Source organism: Anolis sagrei, chromosome 5 (assembly GCF_037176765.1).
Source record: "Anolis sagrei isolate rAnoSag1 chromosome 5, rAnoSag1.mat, whole genome shotgun sequence".
Lineage (NCBI taxonomy): Eukaryota > Metazoa > Chordata > Lepidosauria > Squamata > Dactyloidae > Anolis > Anolis sagrei.
Window position 1 is genome coordinate 153,652,182 of NC_090025.1, and position 17,745 is coordinate 153,669,926.

Here is a 17,745-nt window from a genome sequence, read left to right on the forward strand (position 1 = left end):
TCACCAAAAACTGGAGATATATATTATTATTAAGAATAAAAAAAACTATAGATGAGCTAAAGTGACTTGCTTTAAATCACTTGACCCAGTTATCTTCAATTGAAAACACAGAGTTGAATTACTTCTAATGACCAGAAATATATTCCTCTCCACTAATTATTACAATTAATGCTTCTGGATGCATTCCATTCCTCATGATTTATGGTAGGGTACTTTTAATAGCACTTTTAAAATGGGGATCCATTTTGAATTTTATTTTAAACAATAAATGAGCTATCTATGGATCCTAAACCATATCACCTGAACATGTTGGATAGTGACCTTACAATCCCAGACTAAAACCCAGAGTGACTTCACTGAGTCACTAGCCCTCTTTCCAAGCTTCACAGCAACTCTTAGGATGTTTTTTTTTTATTTCTCTTTGCCAAAGGAATTGTCTAGGTTTCTTGACACAAATCAACAATTCACTGATTAAATAATTTTCTTCCTTGGCCTCAGAGGGATCTGTTACTCCATATATATGTTGTTGTTGTTGTTGTTGTTGTTGTTGTTGTTGTTGTTTTTATGTTTATTTCATGCTTTTTCTCTCTAGACTTGAAGTGGCTAACATTAAATGCATGACTGAAAAAACACAATTTAAGAAAAGAATAAGGATGCAGGTACAAAATAATTTTATATAATTATATAAAATATTGGCTATTATATACTGAGCACAAAAACCAATGAAATAAATCTAGAAAACAACCCAGTTGGAACTAGTTGTAGTTTACTAAGCAGTCCCAAGACCAGAATTTAGTTGGTTACATGTATATAAACTGGGATTGTCTATGTGTCCATTTTTTGATATTGCGAAGTTTATGTTCAGTACTCCCCAGTGTAATATCTATTCAATCCTTCAAAGCAGCTTCCAAACACTCGCAATGGCAACACATTGCCCAAATTGTTAAGTAAAGACTGCAGATTTTTTTCCATCCTTATTTCCATGCACTGCATTTATTATACTACCAAGCAATATTTTCTAATTGTTTGTACAGGTCAGCAGTTGACTAGGGGCCTTTACACACAGTTCTATATCTCAGAATATCAAGGCAGGAAATCCCACATTATCTGAGTGTGGACTCAGGTAACCCAGTTCAAAGCAGATATTGTGGGATTTTCTGCCTTGATATTCTGGGATATAGGGCTGTGTGGAAGGGTCCATAGCTCCACAGTACTATAGCCACTTCCTGAGTTCATCAACATACTACAAACCTCACAATTCCATAGGCCAATGTCATGGCAGTAAAGCAGAATCATAGTGCTATAATTGGGAAATGTAAAAGGGCCATAGGTTACCATGTTGTTTTCCCTAATATGGACACACACATTATGGGTTTCTTCTTGCCATTCTTTAATATAGCCTTATAACCTGATATGGGCATATCTATACAATCCTCTTGTCAATATGTTCATTTGTATGCTTAAAAAATGCCAGTGTCTTTGACTTGCTGATCTAGAACAGTAAAGATTTGATGGAAAAAACTTCTGCTGGTCAAATATTATAGTGAGCACCTTTTCTGTACTCCATTATGTACAGGGTGCAGCAGCATAACTTCCTTTTTTTCAAAACTTAATAAAACCCATTGTATGAATCAGAAAAAAAAATTATAATGTAGGCGCATACCTAAAGTTTTGTTTTCCGTAGTTTTGAAGATCAAATTAGGTAGGTGATGTCCCCCATTCTCCATTCACTGAGTAAACCAATTTCTGGTGTTTGTCATGACTCTTGCCAGCATAGCAGGCATTATGTTGGCAATTTCTTCCTGGATGTTGGTCTTCAAATCTTGTAGGGTCCTCGGACAGTTCACATAAACACGGGATTTCAAAAAAACCCATAGAAAAAAAATTACAAGGGGCCAAATCTGGAGAGTGGGCCAGTCACTCCAAATCCCCGCTAATTGAGATGAGGCGCTTTGGGAAGTGTTCCTTCAAACAGCCATTGATGCTCTTGAAGTGTGTTCAGTTGCACTGTCCTGTTGGAACCAAATGTCTCCTAAGTCCATCTAGCAATGGGAATTGTCCCATCTAGCCATGGGGAAAAAATTCCTGTAACATGTTTACATACCGGTCCGAATTCACTGTCACTGCGACTTCATTTTCCTCAAAGAACCAGGGACCAATAATTCCAGCTGAAGAAATTGCACACCACACTGTGATTTTAGGTGAACACAAAGGCCACAAAGAACACAAAGAACACAAAGATGCAATTCTTGAGGATTGTTGTCAGCCCATTAGCACATGTTTTGTTTGTTGACAGATCCACACAAATGAAAATGGGCTTCATCACTAAAAAAATAAATAGCATCCTCAGGAACGACTTCGAGAAGAACTTCACACGCGTTCCTCTGAAAATTGAAGTCACGTTCAGAAAGTTCCTGCACAATCACCATCTTGTAAGGATGGAAATGAAGATCATCATGAAGAATTCTCCTCACAGAACGATCGGAAAGTCCAAGGGCAGACGCATATTTGTGCGCAGAACGCTGTGGTGATCGCAACATTGAAGCTCTCACTGCCTCAATGTTCTCAGGTGATCTAATGGGCTGAGGGACTCCAGTTCTTCATCTGTGATCGCGCGCTGGGTTGCGATCACAGAACATCCGCTCGAATGTAGGCCTCAATGGCAAAAGCACACTCCTCACTGTTCCAAAGCATGATGGCGACTGAACTGTGTTAGGACAAAACTTTATACTCTCGCCTCTCGAACAAGACCACTAGCGCTCCACTACGTCTTCAACCGACTGAATGGCATGCATTTTAAAAAAGGAAGTTATTCTGCTTCACCCTGTACCTTCAACACATTTACTTAAGTTAAACAATTGAGATAAGGTTTTCTCTCTCCTGTTATCTGGCTCTGTGCTTAATAAACAATGAATGACATCATAAAATGGCATTGATAGGAAATATTATCTTTGGGGCAAAGATGATTGACTTAATGCTCCTGAAATGTCTTTCTTAAGTGATGTTTGTTTTGAGACATTACTATCTTTGGATAAATCAATTACTGAGTAACATATCTGAAGTAGTCCACTTTAACACTGTTTGAAAATATTGCTTTATTTTAGAGGGCTTACTTATGTCATGCTTCCAGAATCCAAGATCTATGCCAGAGAATCACATGAACTTATTGTTTTTCTTTTGGACTTCATCACACAAAGGACTCCCCCCCCCCCCCAAAAAAAAGGTGCTGTTTCATCAGTCTCCATGGTGAAACTACGTGGATGCAGGGAGACTCTGTCAGCCCACACACCTCTTCATCGTAGCGATGTTTCCCCCATCACATGGGGAAAGCACCCCTAGGGGACTCAAGGTGGCTCACAAGGGACAAGCCCAAAAATTACTAGGCTATGTTAATTAGGCTATGTAAACATTTTAGGATTTTTTTTTACATATGTGCCCAGACACACTATATATCAAATACATGTCCAACAAAAATGCTTGCTGTCTAGAATAGTTTCATTTTAAACATCTATCACAACACTGAGAAAACAGAACGTTTTAATTTAAGATTGTTATGCAATTCAGTAATTGAAAATATTAGCTGGCTTCCTTTTGTGGACTAAGAGTGTATTTTTATTTTGTGCTGTTATCTAAGCATCAGAGGTTTTGAGATATGAATTTCAATCTAATTTAAAACAACCATTTTCACTCAACTTTTCTTATTCCCAGATCTGCCATATGGGAAACATTTATCATCCAGTTCTATTTGCCAGTATTTAGTATATCGAGTGCTTATTGTTACCTGTGTTCTGACCTCATAAGCCTCTTTATTTAAAAGTATACTAAGAATAATTAGCAGGGAGGAGTGAAAGTGCAGATTAAAGTTACAAACTCCCCGTTGAGAACCTGGTTCCCATAAAATTACATTTAATGGAAAATTATGTCATTTTGACAGTCAGGATTCTGTAGTTTATGCCTACAGAAGTGAATGTTATTTTGAAATGCATATGAATAAGGAGTATTCAAAATTCTGTTCCAAGACCTATCGTCTCATAAAAGACTACAAGAACTGTAATATGATGTACACAAAGTTTTCCATCTCCTCATCCAGCAAATGATGATGGTTGGAAGGGGGAAGAAACACATAATCACTGTCATCTGTTCTATGCATGAGTCTTTGCCATGCTGAATCCGGCTGCGGCCTTCTTTTGCACATTGGAAATTATGCAAAACAGGGCACCTCATTTTCCAGAGCTTAGAAAGCCTTTTAAAAGTAAAAAACAAAAACAAAACCCTACAACACCCAGAATCCCCCAGCTAATGTGGCTAGTTCAAATTAACTTTTTCGACACTGGTAAAAATTATTTTGGATTTCCATCTCTCATGTATCTTTAAATCTTATATACTTATATCTTTCTTCTGGATCTTGTTGTTATTTAAAAATAACAACAGAATTTTGCCTTGGTGCCATCAACCTGCAGTTGTACAGATGGAGAGAGGTTTGTTGCGAAGAACTACTGGCTACTTCTTTCCAAAATGTCCCCCAAAGTCCATATACTGATTTAAAACACAACCACAATAGTATATACCTCGTATACAATGATATGGTGGTGGTAGTGGTGAGAACCAGTGAAAATGGGGAAAATGGTTTCCTCCTTCAACTCCCCCTTAATATGAAGTATACTTTCTCTAGCGTCCCCTAGTGGCCACCCTGAAAATGGAACAGTACCAAAATGTAAATTGTCTCCATGTAAATTGTCCTACTGCCACTTTAATTTAACTTTTACACTCTGTTGTTGTGCTCTTCTCACATACAGTAATGGTGTGCAAGACACAAACTTCAAAAGCAGCGGCACATAGTGTTAGCTTGTGAGAAGTGTGATTCTTTTGGTGCAGGGAGAACTAGGCACATTTCTCTAATGGAGATTACTGGATTGCCTTGAATGCAATCCTTGGATCCAGTTAGAGGAGAAAACTGGGCTATTAAATAAATAAATACAGTCATTCATTTTCACCCTACCCAAATAGGAGTTTTCTGAAGGTAAAATAGTGAAGCAGGATATCCCCCCCCCCCCCCCCCACGAAATGACTGGAAATAGTAGTAATAAGGTACCATTTTGTGGTGTTAATCCAGTGAAATAAGAGTCACATTCCATTTCATAGTCAAGGAAATACAGACCTGATTATTTTCTAAGTGCAGTGCAACCAGCATATATTACATATATGTACAGTTCAATGTGATATGGCCACAATGTAGACTTGAATACGAGAATTTTAAATTAGCAAAGCTATATTAGCACTATATTAGCACTATTGCTGTATAAAGGTATATTAGCACTATTGCTAATATAGGCATGAAATAGAAAAAAAATCAAAGGGCAAAAATCTGTAATGTTTATATAAATCAGGAAAGTATGGAAGTGATGGCCTTCCAAATTTGAATAGACTATAACTCATGTCTGTCATAATCAACATAGCCAATGAAAACACATACCTGAAAAATTGAGGTGCTCCATTATTTGGCCACAATAATTTTAGGCTTCACACTTTGGGGTTAAAAGATATTTAAGAAAACCCTTTCACATTTCACATGCCATCTACTTTTTCATAAATACATTATTGAATGCAATATAAGTGTAGCAATATAGTTTGCCATGAAATTAATGGATTTTTATACATTTATCCAAGTAGAAGTTTATCCAAATAGTCATGGATGCTTGTTTTCTGTCATGGCTTGTGAATCTTACTCTAAGTTTGAAATTGAAAACGATAAACTTCATAAAACTTGGAAATTAATCTTGAATTTTATAGGCCTGCTACTAGTCTTGGCCATGAAAGCTACTAAATTAAGAATGCACTGTATCCAGCAGTTGTAAATAATATAGCATGACCCTCATACACATAGGATCAATACCCATGGTTTCACATACCTGTATCTAGTCAGGTATGGGTATTGATCCTATGTGTATGGGGGTCCTGCTATATTATTTACAAATGCTTGACTCAGTGTTCTTTTCCTGTTAATGCAGAATTACTCTGGAGAACCTAGCAGATTCCTAGAGAAGATGTATCTAGGAATTTTCTAGGTGCTTCAGCAAGACTGTATGGTAACTTCTAGAAGAAATCATTCATTTCCATAGGATTAGCTAATGGCCACTGCCTCCTGGAAACCTGTGGTAAGCTCAGGAAAGGGTTTTTTCCCCCACTAAAGGACTTGCTTCAAGCACCTAGAGATAATATGTCATAACTGTATGAATTAAACAATCTTGGTGTGATATTATCTATTGTATACCTCCACCCCAATATTAAACCTCCACCTTTCAAAATATTTCTGTGGCTAAGACCTTAAATGTAATACCTCCTAACAGTTGAGGAACTGGAGGTAGTTTTTACAGGTTATTTTCTTGCTCAAACGTAGTTGACTAAATTCACAGAAATCTTCATTTTTAAGACATTATGATATTGGATTTGTTTGGCTGGATCTTGGTTTTAGCGGCATGTTAGTTGAATGTTAAATGAATTTTTTTGATGATTTTTATAATGTCTTAATCAAGCCTTACTGTTTTTAATTGAATGTATATGTTGTCAGCATCATGACTAGATGGGTTGGACTTAGGGGACATTTGGTTCCAACAAGACAGTGCAACTGCACACACTTCAAGAGCATCAATGGCTGTTTTGAGGGAACACTTCCTAGAGCGCCTCATCTTATGTAAAGCCACCCTGAGTCCCCTTGTGGGAAAAGGGCGGGATAGAAATGAAGGAAATAAATAAATAAATAAATAAAGGCAGTGAAAGGCAAAATTAATGTTGTTCTTTTGTTTAACGTCTGTTTTGATTTCATTGTTCATGCATGAATAGGACAAGATGCATAGTGTGTACCATATAGCAAATGTTTTATTGATTTTCCTAGTTCTTCATTGACTCCATCATGAGGAAAACCACCCTTTTAGACAATGCCTTAAAAATAAAGTAAGCACGGAAAGCATTGTTTGTGAATGATGCAACAATGAAGACAAAATAACACAAAATATTAAGGAAACCAAAAGTTTAACTGCAAGATATGTGAAAAGTATAGCAAGTTTAATGCCAGCAAAACTTGATCATGGTCAATGACACAACAACAACGAGAGTGTGCTGTCCTTAGATAACAACAGCCTGAAGTAGTCGGAAGCAAAGCATGAGATCAAATGGGATTGGGGGTTTGATTTCATTGCCATCCAGGCGGAGGTAGCGGAGGCGTGGCAGGTTTATTTCATTGACATAGTCTCCTGGTATAGGGATGGGACACACCTGAGTTCCATTAACACCTAGACATAAAAACAGACATGTATATAAGAAAGGTTATTGAAAGAAAGGTCTCCTGTAATAATATAATACATTATCTACACTGAGTAAAATGTATTAATATGTACTTGTACTCCTGTTATGAAGCCAATAAGGTTGCAGTTCTGCACTTGGTTTCTCATTTCTACCATGTAAGCTGAAAAAGGCAAAGTTACGTGTTACTTCTAGTTAGCTATCATCTATTGAAGTAATGAACAATAGCTTTTAACTTGATGATTCCTTCACTACTCTTTCTAAAAATGGCAAGAATGTGAATTTTTCTTGTGGTAGTTCCTGACTCCCAAATGTCCTCTGCAATACGAAATGACATTGCATCATCCAGCCCAGAAAATTACAAAAGGAACTTCAATGCTAGTTCCTTTTTACCACTGAAATTCATGAAGCAAAGGTGGCTGGTGGTCACCAGTTCAAAAAAGTACAAACCCATTAATTTGAGTTTAAAAGAGCTAGTGAAAGTGTCAAGCCTATTTTGGTGAGAGGGTTCAGTACACTGGGTAGCTCCTTTCAGAGTAAAACCTGGATTCAGAACCCAGTTAGTATGAAAGCTATTGGAGCCACCGGTGGCACAGCAGTTTAAATGGCTGAGCTGCTGAATTTGCTGACTGAAAGGTTGGCAGTTTGAATCTGGAGAGCGGGGTCAGCTCCCACTGTTAGCTCCAGCTCCTGCCAACCTAGCAGTTTGAAAACATGCAATTGTGAGTATATCAATAGCTACCGCTCTGGTGGGAAGGTAACAGCGCTCCATGCAGTCATGCCAGCCACATGACCTAGGGGGTGTCTGCAGACAACACCAGCTCTTCAGCTTAGAAATGGAGATAAGCACTACCCACCAGAATCAGGCACAACAAGACTTAATGTCAAGGGTAAACCTTTACCTTTATGAAAGTTATCAATCACCAACCACTTTGTAGGGGTGCTGACAAGGGCAAAGACATCTAGAAAGTTTTTAACAGTATCTAAAAGCAATAAAGTCACACCCCTTCCTCTCCCCCCCCCCACATCTGTTGTACAACTTAAACATATTTACATTAAAATATGGCCTTTCATAGGTCATATAATTACCTAACTTAGCATTGTAACAGAAACAGACATAGCTATCAAAAAGATTGTGTGTATACAAACAACACACCATTCACATAATCCAGCAACATTTAAAAATGAAAGTGGAAAAGCAATGCACGTGTACTTCAAATTTGTTCTAAATTGATTAAGGTAAATTGGATTCTAGTACTGATGAACAAACACTAGACAAGAGTGAGAAATCCCCTTAAAATGGATTAAACACCAGTACTTCAGCTGAACTTACTAAACCTGAAAGTTGTTGCAAAATACTGACATTCCTAATATAAAGTGTGGAAAAACATGTAACACATTTATTATGTGGGAGTGAGCTGCATCAATTACCCTGGGTGCTGAATACCTAAATGTAAATACCTACTCAGTTAAGATGGGTGGTTCATCCTTGAGTTTGACCACATCTGGTTCACAAGGCCATTATAAAGAGGAATTATAAAAAGGTATTACCAAAAACTGCCCCAACAGTAGTAGTAGTTTACCAACATCTTTAAAAATCATCTAGCTAAACTTCATCAGCTGTTTCTGGGTTATGGACCTTATGTGATAATGGGACAGACTTTGCATTGAAACAGATATGTAGATCTGGCAGACTATTCTATTGTTCTGTATAATCGCATATTCATCAAGTAGTAATTATTTGTATCTCTTTATGGTTGTTTTTGGTTAATGTTTTTGCTTTCTCGCTATATCACAGAACATAATATAAGTATTTTTAAAGAAACATCTGGAGCAAAGTTAAATAGGCAAACTTTTCTAATAGAAAAGTAGCTATGCAAAACGAAGCACATTGTACTGGTGGACAATGGCTTGCATGTGTTCAGATTTTGCATCCTCAATGCATGATACAGTATTTCTAACTTCCTTTGTGTATATGAAAAGGACTGGGGAACTTGGCTTCCTTTCTGAAGGATCTGCCTTGCATGTCTTGAGTTCACTGGCATGAATTCACTTGGTTTGCTCTGGAGCTTGTGGTTAGGCACAGTGCCTTTGTGTGTGTTCTGATCTAAATGGGATTTGAGTTTTCTGGCAAGATTATTCTTTGGACTTGGAACACTTTGTGTTTCTCAGCTATAAAATTAGTAAATTGTTTTCTAGAAGGCTTTTAAGATTATTATTCCTGCACTATTTCAAGGGTGTTTGTACAATTATATGCATGGCTTAAAGTATAAGTAACCTGTTTCTGGCCTTGCCTAGTTGAGATATGCTTTTTAGTGACTGTTTTGTTGTGATAGAAGTACAGTCAATTATGCTTAAAGCTGTTGTTTCAATATCATAAAAAAGATGCACTGCTTGCTGGCAAAAGATTTGTAAGTACATTATATAGCTCGATATTCTAGGCTCGGGAACATTAGCCAGAATAATCAGTGGAGAACGATTATGGAAATTGAAGACTGGATACTCATTAGTTTACTTCTTCTTACTGCACAGATCATAACAGTGAGTTCCACCTCTTTGCTGATGAGGTCTTACTGGAGGAGTTACATAGATACTACTCCTTTAAATCTCCAAAGAACTATGTTTTTAGGAACTGGCAACCCAAATTATCTCCTGCCATATGATCCTGTTAGGGACGTACATCGTATTACTTTTTGTAAACCAGCCATATTTAAAAAGTAGTAGGTTTTATCTTGACAGAGGCAACACAGTTCATTGGTCAAGTTAATAATGACAATAATAACCAGAAGACACCACTGGATAGTGTTCTCCAGATAGTCACTTTGATCAAACTTGTCTCACTCTCATTCAATATGAGATTGTGATGGAGGCTCCTTCTTTGGAGGCTTTTAAGCAGAGCCTGAATGGCGATCTGTCAGGGTGCTTTGAATGTGATTCTCCTGCTCCTTGGTAGGGGGTTGGACTGCATGGCCCACAAGGTCTGTTTCAACTCTGTGATTCTATGATTCTATGAATATGCATTTCTCACTGGTAAGCAAACTAGACCCAGATCACAATTCTATAGAAATTTAATTTTGAACTGCACCCACATTCTTTAACTTCATTAGGTTTTTCTGATTACATAAGTATGGATTTATCAATTCTTCTACTAATTGTACACTGGCATCCATTGAATATATTTGTTTCAAAATCTCTTTGAGCTTCTTTCAGCAAGATAATCCTATACATGTAACAGAGAAGTCCAGCTGAAGAAAGAATTACAACTCTAGGCCTGAAAACAGAAAAATAATGAGACAAGGATATTTCATCGTAAATATTTCTGGTTTACAGTGCATTTACATTGTAGAATTTATACAGTTTAACACCTTTATAACCGCTGTGACTCAATGCTATGGATCCATTGGAGTTGTCACTTAGTGAGGTGCCAGCACACTTTAGCAGAGAAGGCTAAAGACCTTGTAAAACTACAACTTCCGTGATTCCATAGTAGTGAGCCATGACAGACAAAATGGTGTCAAATTCCTTAAATTCTACAGCACAGTTGCACCCTTAGATTGCTGAGGAGCACTTACTGCTGATCTTGTTGTTATCAAGATGAAGGTGCTCAAGGTGAACAGTGATAGCTGGGATTCTGGTCAGTGCATTGTAAGACAGCTGAAGATCAAGAAGAGATGAAATATTAAAGATCCTGTTTGGCAACCCTTCGTTGGTCAACTTATTGTTATTCAGGCGAAGGAAAATCAGCTTCAGCATTGTATCAAAGTAATGTTCTGGTATTGCTTCAATTGAGTTATTGTCCAAAAAAAGCTGTACAACATTTCCAGGAAGGATTGGTGGCATTCGAGTAAGTGAGTTTTGAGCAATGTTGAGTTGCATGAGGTTCTTCAGTCCTTGGAAAGTAGTGCTTGAAAACGTACTGTCCGGCATCTTATTTTGATGCAGATCTAACATAGTAAGGTTTTCTAGATTATTGAAGGCTCCTTCAGGGATTGTTGTGATTTTGTTCCCTGCCAAACGTAGCTGTTCTAAGCTTGGGGGCAGTGGAGCAGGCACCTCTTCTAGCTCATTGTCTTCAAGGAACAAGTATAACAGACCTCTAAGCTTGCTGAATGCACCTTTCTCAATTCCACTACTAGTAATTTTGTTCTTGTTGAGATTTATCCATTTTAGCTGAGTGGCATTCACAAAAGACTTCTCTGTAACAGTTTCAATGAGATTGTTTTGGAGATAGAGGTACCGAATTCTTGCTGGGATGATGGGTATTGCTTTAAGTTCCTTGTTATCACAGTATAAGGCATTTGGGAAACTAGGAGGGCAAAAACATTCTTGTGGACACTCAAAGCTGTAGTAAGACCAGTCATATGGATCATCGTAATCCATTGTTGTGATACTCTGTGTCCACGCAGCACCAGTCAGGAAGACTACCAAAAGGCTGGAATAGAGTTTCACATTCATTGTTTACCTTAGAAAGGGAGGAAAGTAGTTAAAAAAACATGTTATCTTCATAGCATTTCCCCCCCTGAAAGCAACAATGTGTACAACTTAACATTATGAAAATAATTTGAGGGCTGTTATATTTTTATAGGTGAAAATGTTTCTGCTTGTGGCACTGATGTTTTATTGGAGGAGGAGACAGAGATCTAATAGTGTTTTACCATGCAAGATACACTCCAAGATTGCATCTATACCATAGTAATAAAATAGATTGAAACCACTTTAACTGCATGCTTTGGAGTTACGTGAGTAGTAGTTTTAGCCTTTAGTCTTTAGTAGTAGTAGGTCTTTAATCTTTTCTAACAAAATGGGGCTAATCCTCATTAAACTACAACTCCCATGATTCTTCCTATAGCATTGAGCTATGGAAGTTAAGGTGGTGTCAAATTGCATGAACTCTACACTATAGATGCACCCCAATTTTAACTCTCTAATATTACATACCATTTTCTGAATTACTTGTGATTTATCGAAGTTTTTATATGCACATTAATTTTTTGTTTAAAATATGATTTTATTGAAGTTAGTGGTTTTAGTGTTGTTTAAAACTGGGCACTTTGTGCAAAAACTCCTGTGTCAAGATAGGCAGCCAGGTTGCTAACTGGAGCACTGTATAGGGAGCAGACAACTCCCATGTTACAACAGTTTCGCTGGCTGCTGATCTGCTTCTAGGCTAAATAGAAAGTGCTGGTTATTACCCATAAAGCCCTTAATGGCTTGGGTCCAGGCTACTTAATTAACTGCATCTCTGCGTATAAACCAACACAAACAGCTGTCATTGGAGGGGGCCCTGCGTTTGATCCCACCCCCAACTCAAGTGTGGTTTATGGGAACAAGAGAGGGGGACTTCTCTGTGAAGAGAGGGGGACTTCTCTCCTCCCTCTGGAACTTCCTCCCTTTGGAAATTAGAACAGCTTTCTCACTCCTCTCCTTCAAGAAGCAATTAAAACATACTTTTGTACACTGGCCTTCAGAGAGGAGGATGATTAGCTTTTATTAACTTCTGTTGCTTGTATTATACCTGATGAGGTAACTCATTGCACAGCCATGTTTTTATTGTTCATTTCTTATGTTGATCCTATTAATTCACTATGTTATTTATGGAACATGTTACTTGTTTTAACAATTACTGCGTCATTTGCGAATTTTAATTGCTTGTTTTAATTGTTTTTTTACTGCTACTTATCTCTATTTTGTTTTTGTCTTTGTAAGCCGCCCTGAGTCCTTTCGGGGAGAGAGGGCAGGTTATAAAGAAAGTTCTTATTGTTGTTATTAACAGAAAGAAAATAGAATAATAGAAAGGCTGACATGTTTGCCTTCAAGGACAATGAAGCAGCCAGAGTTTGCTCTTCTTTTAAGCAGCTTGCATGTAGGGTTGCTGTAAGTTTTTCGGGCTGTATGGCCATGTTCCAGAAGCATTCTCTCCTGACATTTTGCTTGCATTTTATGGCAGGCATCCTCAGAGGTTGTGAGGTCTGAAAAACTCACAGCAACCCAGTGATTTCAGACATGAAAGCCTTCGACAATAGCTTGCATGTTCTCTTTTAACTCCTTGTTAGAAGGGCATCTGGATCAGATTTTGTAGGCCCAGATCACATCACACACAAGACAAAGATCAAAGAATATTTTAACAGCTGGTTAGGTTCCCTAGATGTCTGGATAGGTTTGTCTGGGGGGGGGGGGATAATCTATTCCCCTCCTCCTATCACTCCCCTGTGATCTTTTTTCAATGTAAACTATGTTAAAATACTATTTTTCCCAGAACTTCAATTTTACTGTTTGACATGTGCTCAGATTTCTTTGTCCAGACTCATTCTAAATTTGTTCTCATTAAATCTGGCTTTTCCATTGTTATGTGTCCAAATACCAAAGATGCAAAACCACATTCCTATATCATATCATCTTATATCAACATTCATCTCAAATTGCAGTTTTATAAAACAAATTAACATATTTTAAAAAGACGAGAATAAGCTGCAGCAGTATACACTGAAGAGCCATACAGAAGAGGATGGCAATGAAGGATTTGTTCAGTGGGGGAAGTATACTGAAATAGTATCAAAGCTGAGACGATAAGGATCAAAAAATCAAAGGGAAAAATCAAAACACCTTATCATTCATTTTAAAAGGATAGCTCTGATGTGGTGCGGCTCTAAAAGAAATCAAGACCAATGAATATCTCAAAGACTTAATAGTCTTTGAAACTGCTGGATAACCATCCACAAAATTGCTGAATAGTGCCTGAAGTAATAAAAGAATATCAAAGAGAAAGAAGGTACATGATTTACCAGGGAGTATCATATTTGATTCAATATATTTTCTCTGACATCTCTTTCTCTTATACAAATATTTATATCTCATGCTCAACACTGATAAAATGAGTAAAGAAAATATTTTACCTTGCATAGGTTAGGTGGTGAATTTTGGAGCCTGGTAAAAATCATTTAAGCACCACTTTATTCTTTCAGCATATTTCCTAGTCTGAACCCTTTTCATCGTACGATATGAAAACCTAAAATGCACAGCAGCAATTCCCAAACATTACCCAAGACACTTAACATTCAATTCTTTCTAATTTGATAGTGCTTCAGAATAGAGCTTACCTCAGTTTTCTTGGATTCTCTTCAGTTCTTCCGATTGGCCACCGTTGTTAGACTGTAAGGGGTGGAATCTGTCAAACCACAGTCTTTTATGAATACAGCCTAATATATATGCACCAATGACTACTACTGTTAACCCTTAAAATCACCACGTACCTCTAGACCCCTACACAATAAAATACAGGAAATCCTGGATTTCACATCAAGCAACTAAAACCCTCTAAGGTCATTCCCAGAGGTGCTTACCTCTGATTTTGTAGCACAAACTGAAGCAGAAATCAGGTGACTTCATTAATATTTGATTACAAATGCATTCAATAATTTTTCAGAGTTATCTAAGCTAGGGAACAAAGAATTAAAACTAGTACCATATGTTTTGGCAGAAAGTTATTATTTGAGTCTGATGAAAAACAGATGCAGAAAAGCTTTTATATATATGATTCCTGATTGAGAAAACTTAGGAAGACTGCTTAGAAATATTAATACACTACTTAATACATTAACTTTAACACACTACTTTGATGCTTTTGGGATAGTGTGATAAAATTCTTAACATCGTTCTATATATTTTGAATAACTTGCAAGAAATGAAACATTTCCGTAGTACTGTCTTGGTGTGCCACCTGTTCTAAATTTTGTTTTTCATAATTATTAGACTAATTATGCAATTTAGCATTTGTTTCCAATCCACTTGTATAACTAAAAGGATATACCACATGAATCTTTTTTTTTTTTAAAAAAAGAGTAAAATCAAAGTGACTTTTGGTAGTATGGTCGCATCTGCAACTCAAAAACTATTTGAGTTTTTGAGTTGCTTTTAACTTGGATGATTCAACTGGTGAGGAGAACTGGGGGGGGGTACCAAATACAATGGGAATTCCATGCCTTCGCTGATAGGCTTTGAGAGGCAGAGTATGAAAGAAGCTGGATTAGCATTTTGAGTCTCCTAGCTGCTATCTATTGTAGAATGTCCTATTTGGTTGGGGGGGGGGGGGTAAGAAGACCATTCCAAGTTCTTGTACTCTCTTGCAAAGAGAGAATAGGCTGGTCTTCTCCCTGCTGTCCAGCAAACATCTTTCTGTTTTGACAGGTGCTTGGAGTTTTAGGGTCTTATTAAGCAATATATAATTGGATATCAAAATATGGATCATCCATGCCATTGTATTACCTGAATGAATGAATGAATGAATCTTTAATTATATCCCTCCCTATCTCCCAAAGGGACTCGGCATGGCTTCCAGCAAAATAATAACATAAATAATTAAAAATCCATAACAAGTCATTATATTTCCTGCTTCAATGTGTGATTGTGAAAGATGGACAGTAGAGAAACTTAACAAGAAGATAACCTACATTCTGGAATGTAGTGTTGGAGTAGAAGACTGTAGGTACAATTGATTGCCAAACTAGCTAGAAGATGGTTTAAACTAGATGAATTCAAGGCTAAACTCTCACTAAGAGCCAAAATGGCCAAAATGAAGTTATCATGCTTTGGGCATATCATTAAACAAAATGACTCATTAAAAAACAATAGTGATTGCTGGGTATGTGGAAAAAGAGGAAGACTGTATCAGTCAAAACACACACTGGATTGTGGTGTCGCAATAGGTTAAACCATTGAACTGCTGAGCTTGCCAACCTGAAGGTAGGCAGTTGAAATCCACAAGATGGGGCGAGCTCCTGCTGTCAGCCTCAGCTCCTGCCAACCCAGCAATCTGAAAACATGCAAATGTGAGTAGATCAATAGGTACCACCGCAGCGGGAAGATAAAAGGGTGCCCCATGAAGTCATGGTGACTACGTGACCAGGTGGTATCGATGGACAACAAGGCTCCTCAGCTTGGAAATGGAGATGAGCACCTTCCCTAGAGCCAGAGATGAGCACTGCCTCCAGAGCTGGAGATGAAAGTGCAAGCCTTTGCCTTTGCCTGTGTATTTGTGTTTCATTGAATGTTTGCCTGTGTCTATATATATGCTGGAATCTTCTCTGAGTCTCCTCGGGGAGATAGGGTGGAATACAAATAAAGTGTTGTTGTTGATGGTGATGATGACGTTATTATTATAGTTATTGGCTTAAAAACACATGTTAAAAACGTCCTCTTCAAATTCATGATTGGCCGAAAAATGCACTGCTATGGAGTATATCCTTGCAATAAAGAAAACCACAAGATTTGGTTGCAATACGCTGGTGTGGGTTGCTCTAATCCTCATATTATAGTCCTGAAACAACTGATGAAAGAAGTAAACAAATGAAGTCACAGATACACGGGTGGCTAAATGGAAGCATGAGAGGAAATCAATCCCCATGCGAACTCTCTCCAACCATTCCTTTGTTCTCATATTCTCAGAGCTTGTTCTCAGAGCTTTAAATTACACAATGGACACCAGCATGGCAGGCAAGTGACCCCAAAGCAAAACAGGGTTCAAAAGGGCAAATGTGAAAGCAGCAGGAGGGTGAGGAGAGATAATGACAAAAAAAATCTGCTTGTGTGCATTTTCTAATATCCACATCAGCGATTATGTGGTCCAGCGCATCTTGGAGAAAAATTAAAAGAAAACTTCCGATGGATGTCCTGTGTCCATTTTGAAAAACCAGCTATAACCAAGCTATCCAGGATGCCGGAGGACCATTTATCAGGACTGAGAGCTCCGTGTCTGGACTTTCCTTAAGGTACCACAATTTTCTGCCCCACTTTTTCTTCCTGGATTAAGAGGCTGTCCAGAAGGACCTTCAACCAAGGAAGCCCTGAGTCTGCAAGACCTGAGCAGGGCTGTTAATGGAGAGTGACTTTTATTCATAGGGCCAACATCTGAGGATCACTTAACAACTATTTATGGCCTTGCCAAATAGGTGACTTTCCAATCATTTACAGATTTGATATCCACGGGGTCTTGGAACCAACTCCTGTGAATAGTACCATGGGCCCACAGTTTGTTAATGTGATGTGGCATAATGCCTACTTATGTCACCAATAAGATCCAGAAGAGTACAGTGGTTTGAGTATTGTATGACTCAAGAGTTCAAATCTCTGTTCAATCATAGAAACCCACTGGGTGACCTTAAACAAGTCACAAACTCCCAGTTTCAGAGAAAATGAGTTACAAACCTCCTTGGAACAAATCTTGTCATCTAAGCCCCATGATACCTTCACCTTAAGGTTCCCATAAGTCAGAAATGACTTAAAGGCATGGAATAATGTCACTTAATAGGATGTTTTGGTCCTTATCATTGCTCTGAATTTCATGATAATTTCATGATAATTTGTTTCTTTCATTTTAATAATATCCCACTTTTCTGCTTTCATAGGATCCAATGGGGTTGTACAGATTTAAGAAATAAATGTACTCAATTT

General features: G+C 37.7%; 1 protein-coding gene across 2 annotated transcripts; it reads right to left on the reverse strand.

Moving 5' to 3' along the window:
- Positions 1–7,041: 7,041 nt before the first annotated feature.
- Positions 7,042–14,656, reverse strand: KERA (keratocan). Of its 2 annotated transcripts, none has more exons than XM_060777334.2 (3): positions 14,397–14,656; positions 10,872–11,761; positions 7,042–7,289 (listed from the first exon to the last, which is right to left on the reverse strand). In XM_060777334.2, the coding sequence occupies exons 2-3, from the start codon at positions 11,752–11,754 to the stop codon at positions 7,123–7,125; spliced, it is 1,050 nt and encodes a 349-aa protein (XP_060633317.2). In that variant the 5' UTR covers positions 11,755–11,761; positions 14,397–14,656; the 3' UTR covers positions 7,042–7,122. The 2 variants fall into 2 exon arrangements, with proteins under 2 accessions (XP_060633317.2, XP_060633318.2); XM_060777335.2 differs by lacking the exon at positions 14,397–14,656 and adding an exon at positions 14,193–14,370.
- Between the last annotated feature and the right edge of the window lie 3,089 nt (positions 14,657–17,745).

Bases quoted from the DNA above. Each gene is read 5' to 3' on its own strand.
- KERA (XM_060777334.2), bottom strand. From the start codon at position 11,754: ATGAATGTGAAACTCTATTCCAGCCTTTTGGTAGTCTTCCTGACTGGT. The intron at 7,290-10,871 runs GTAAGTGCTCCT...TTTTATGTCTAG, and splicing joins TGATAACAACAAGATCAGCA to GTGTTAATGGAACTCAGGTG.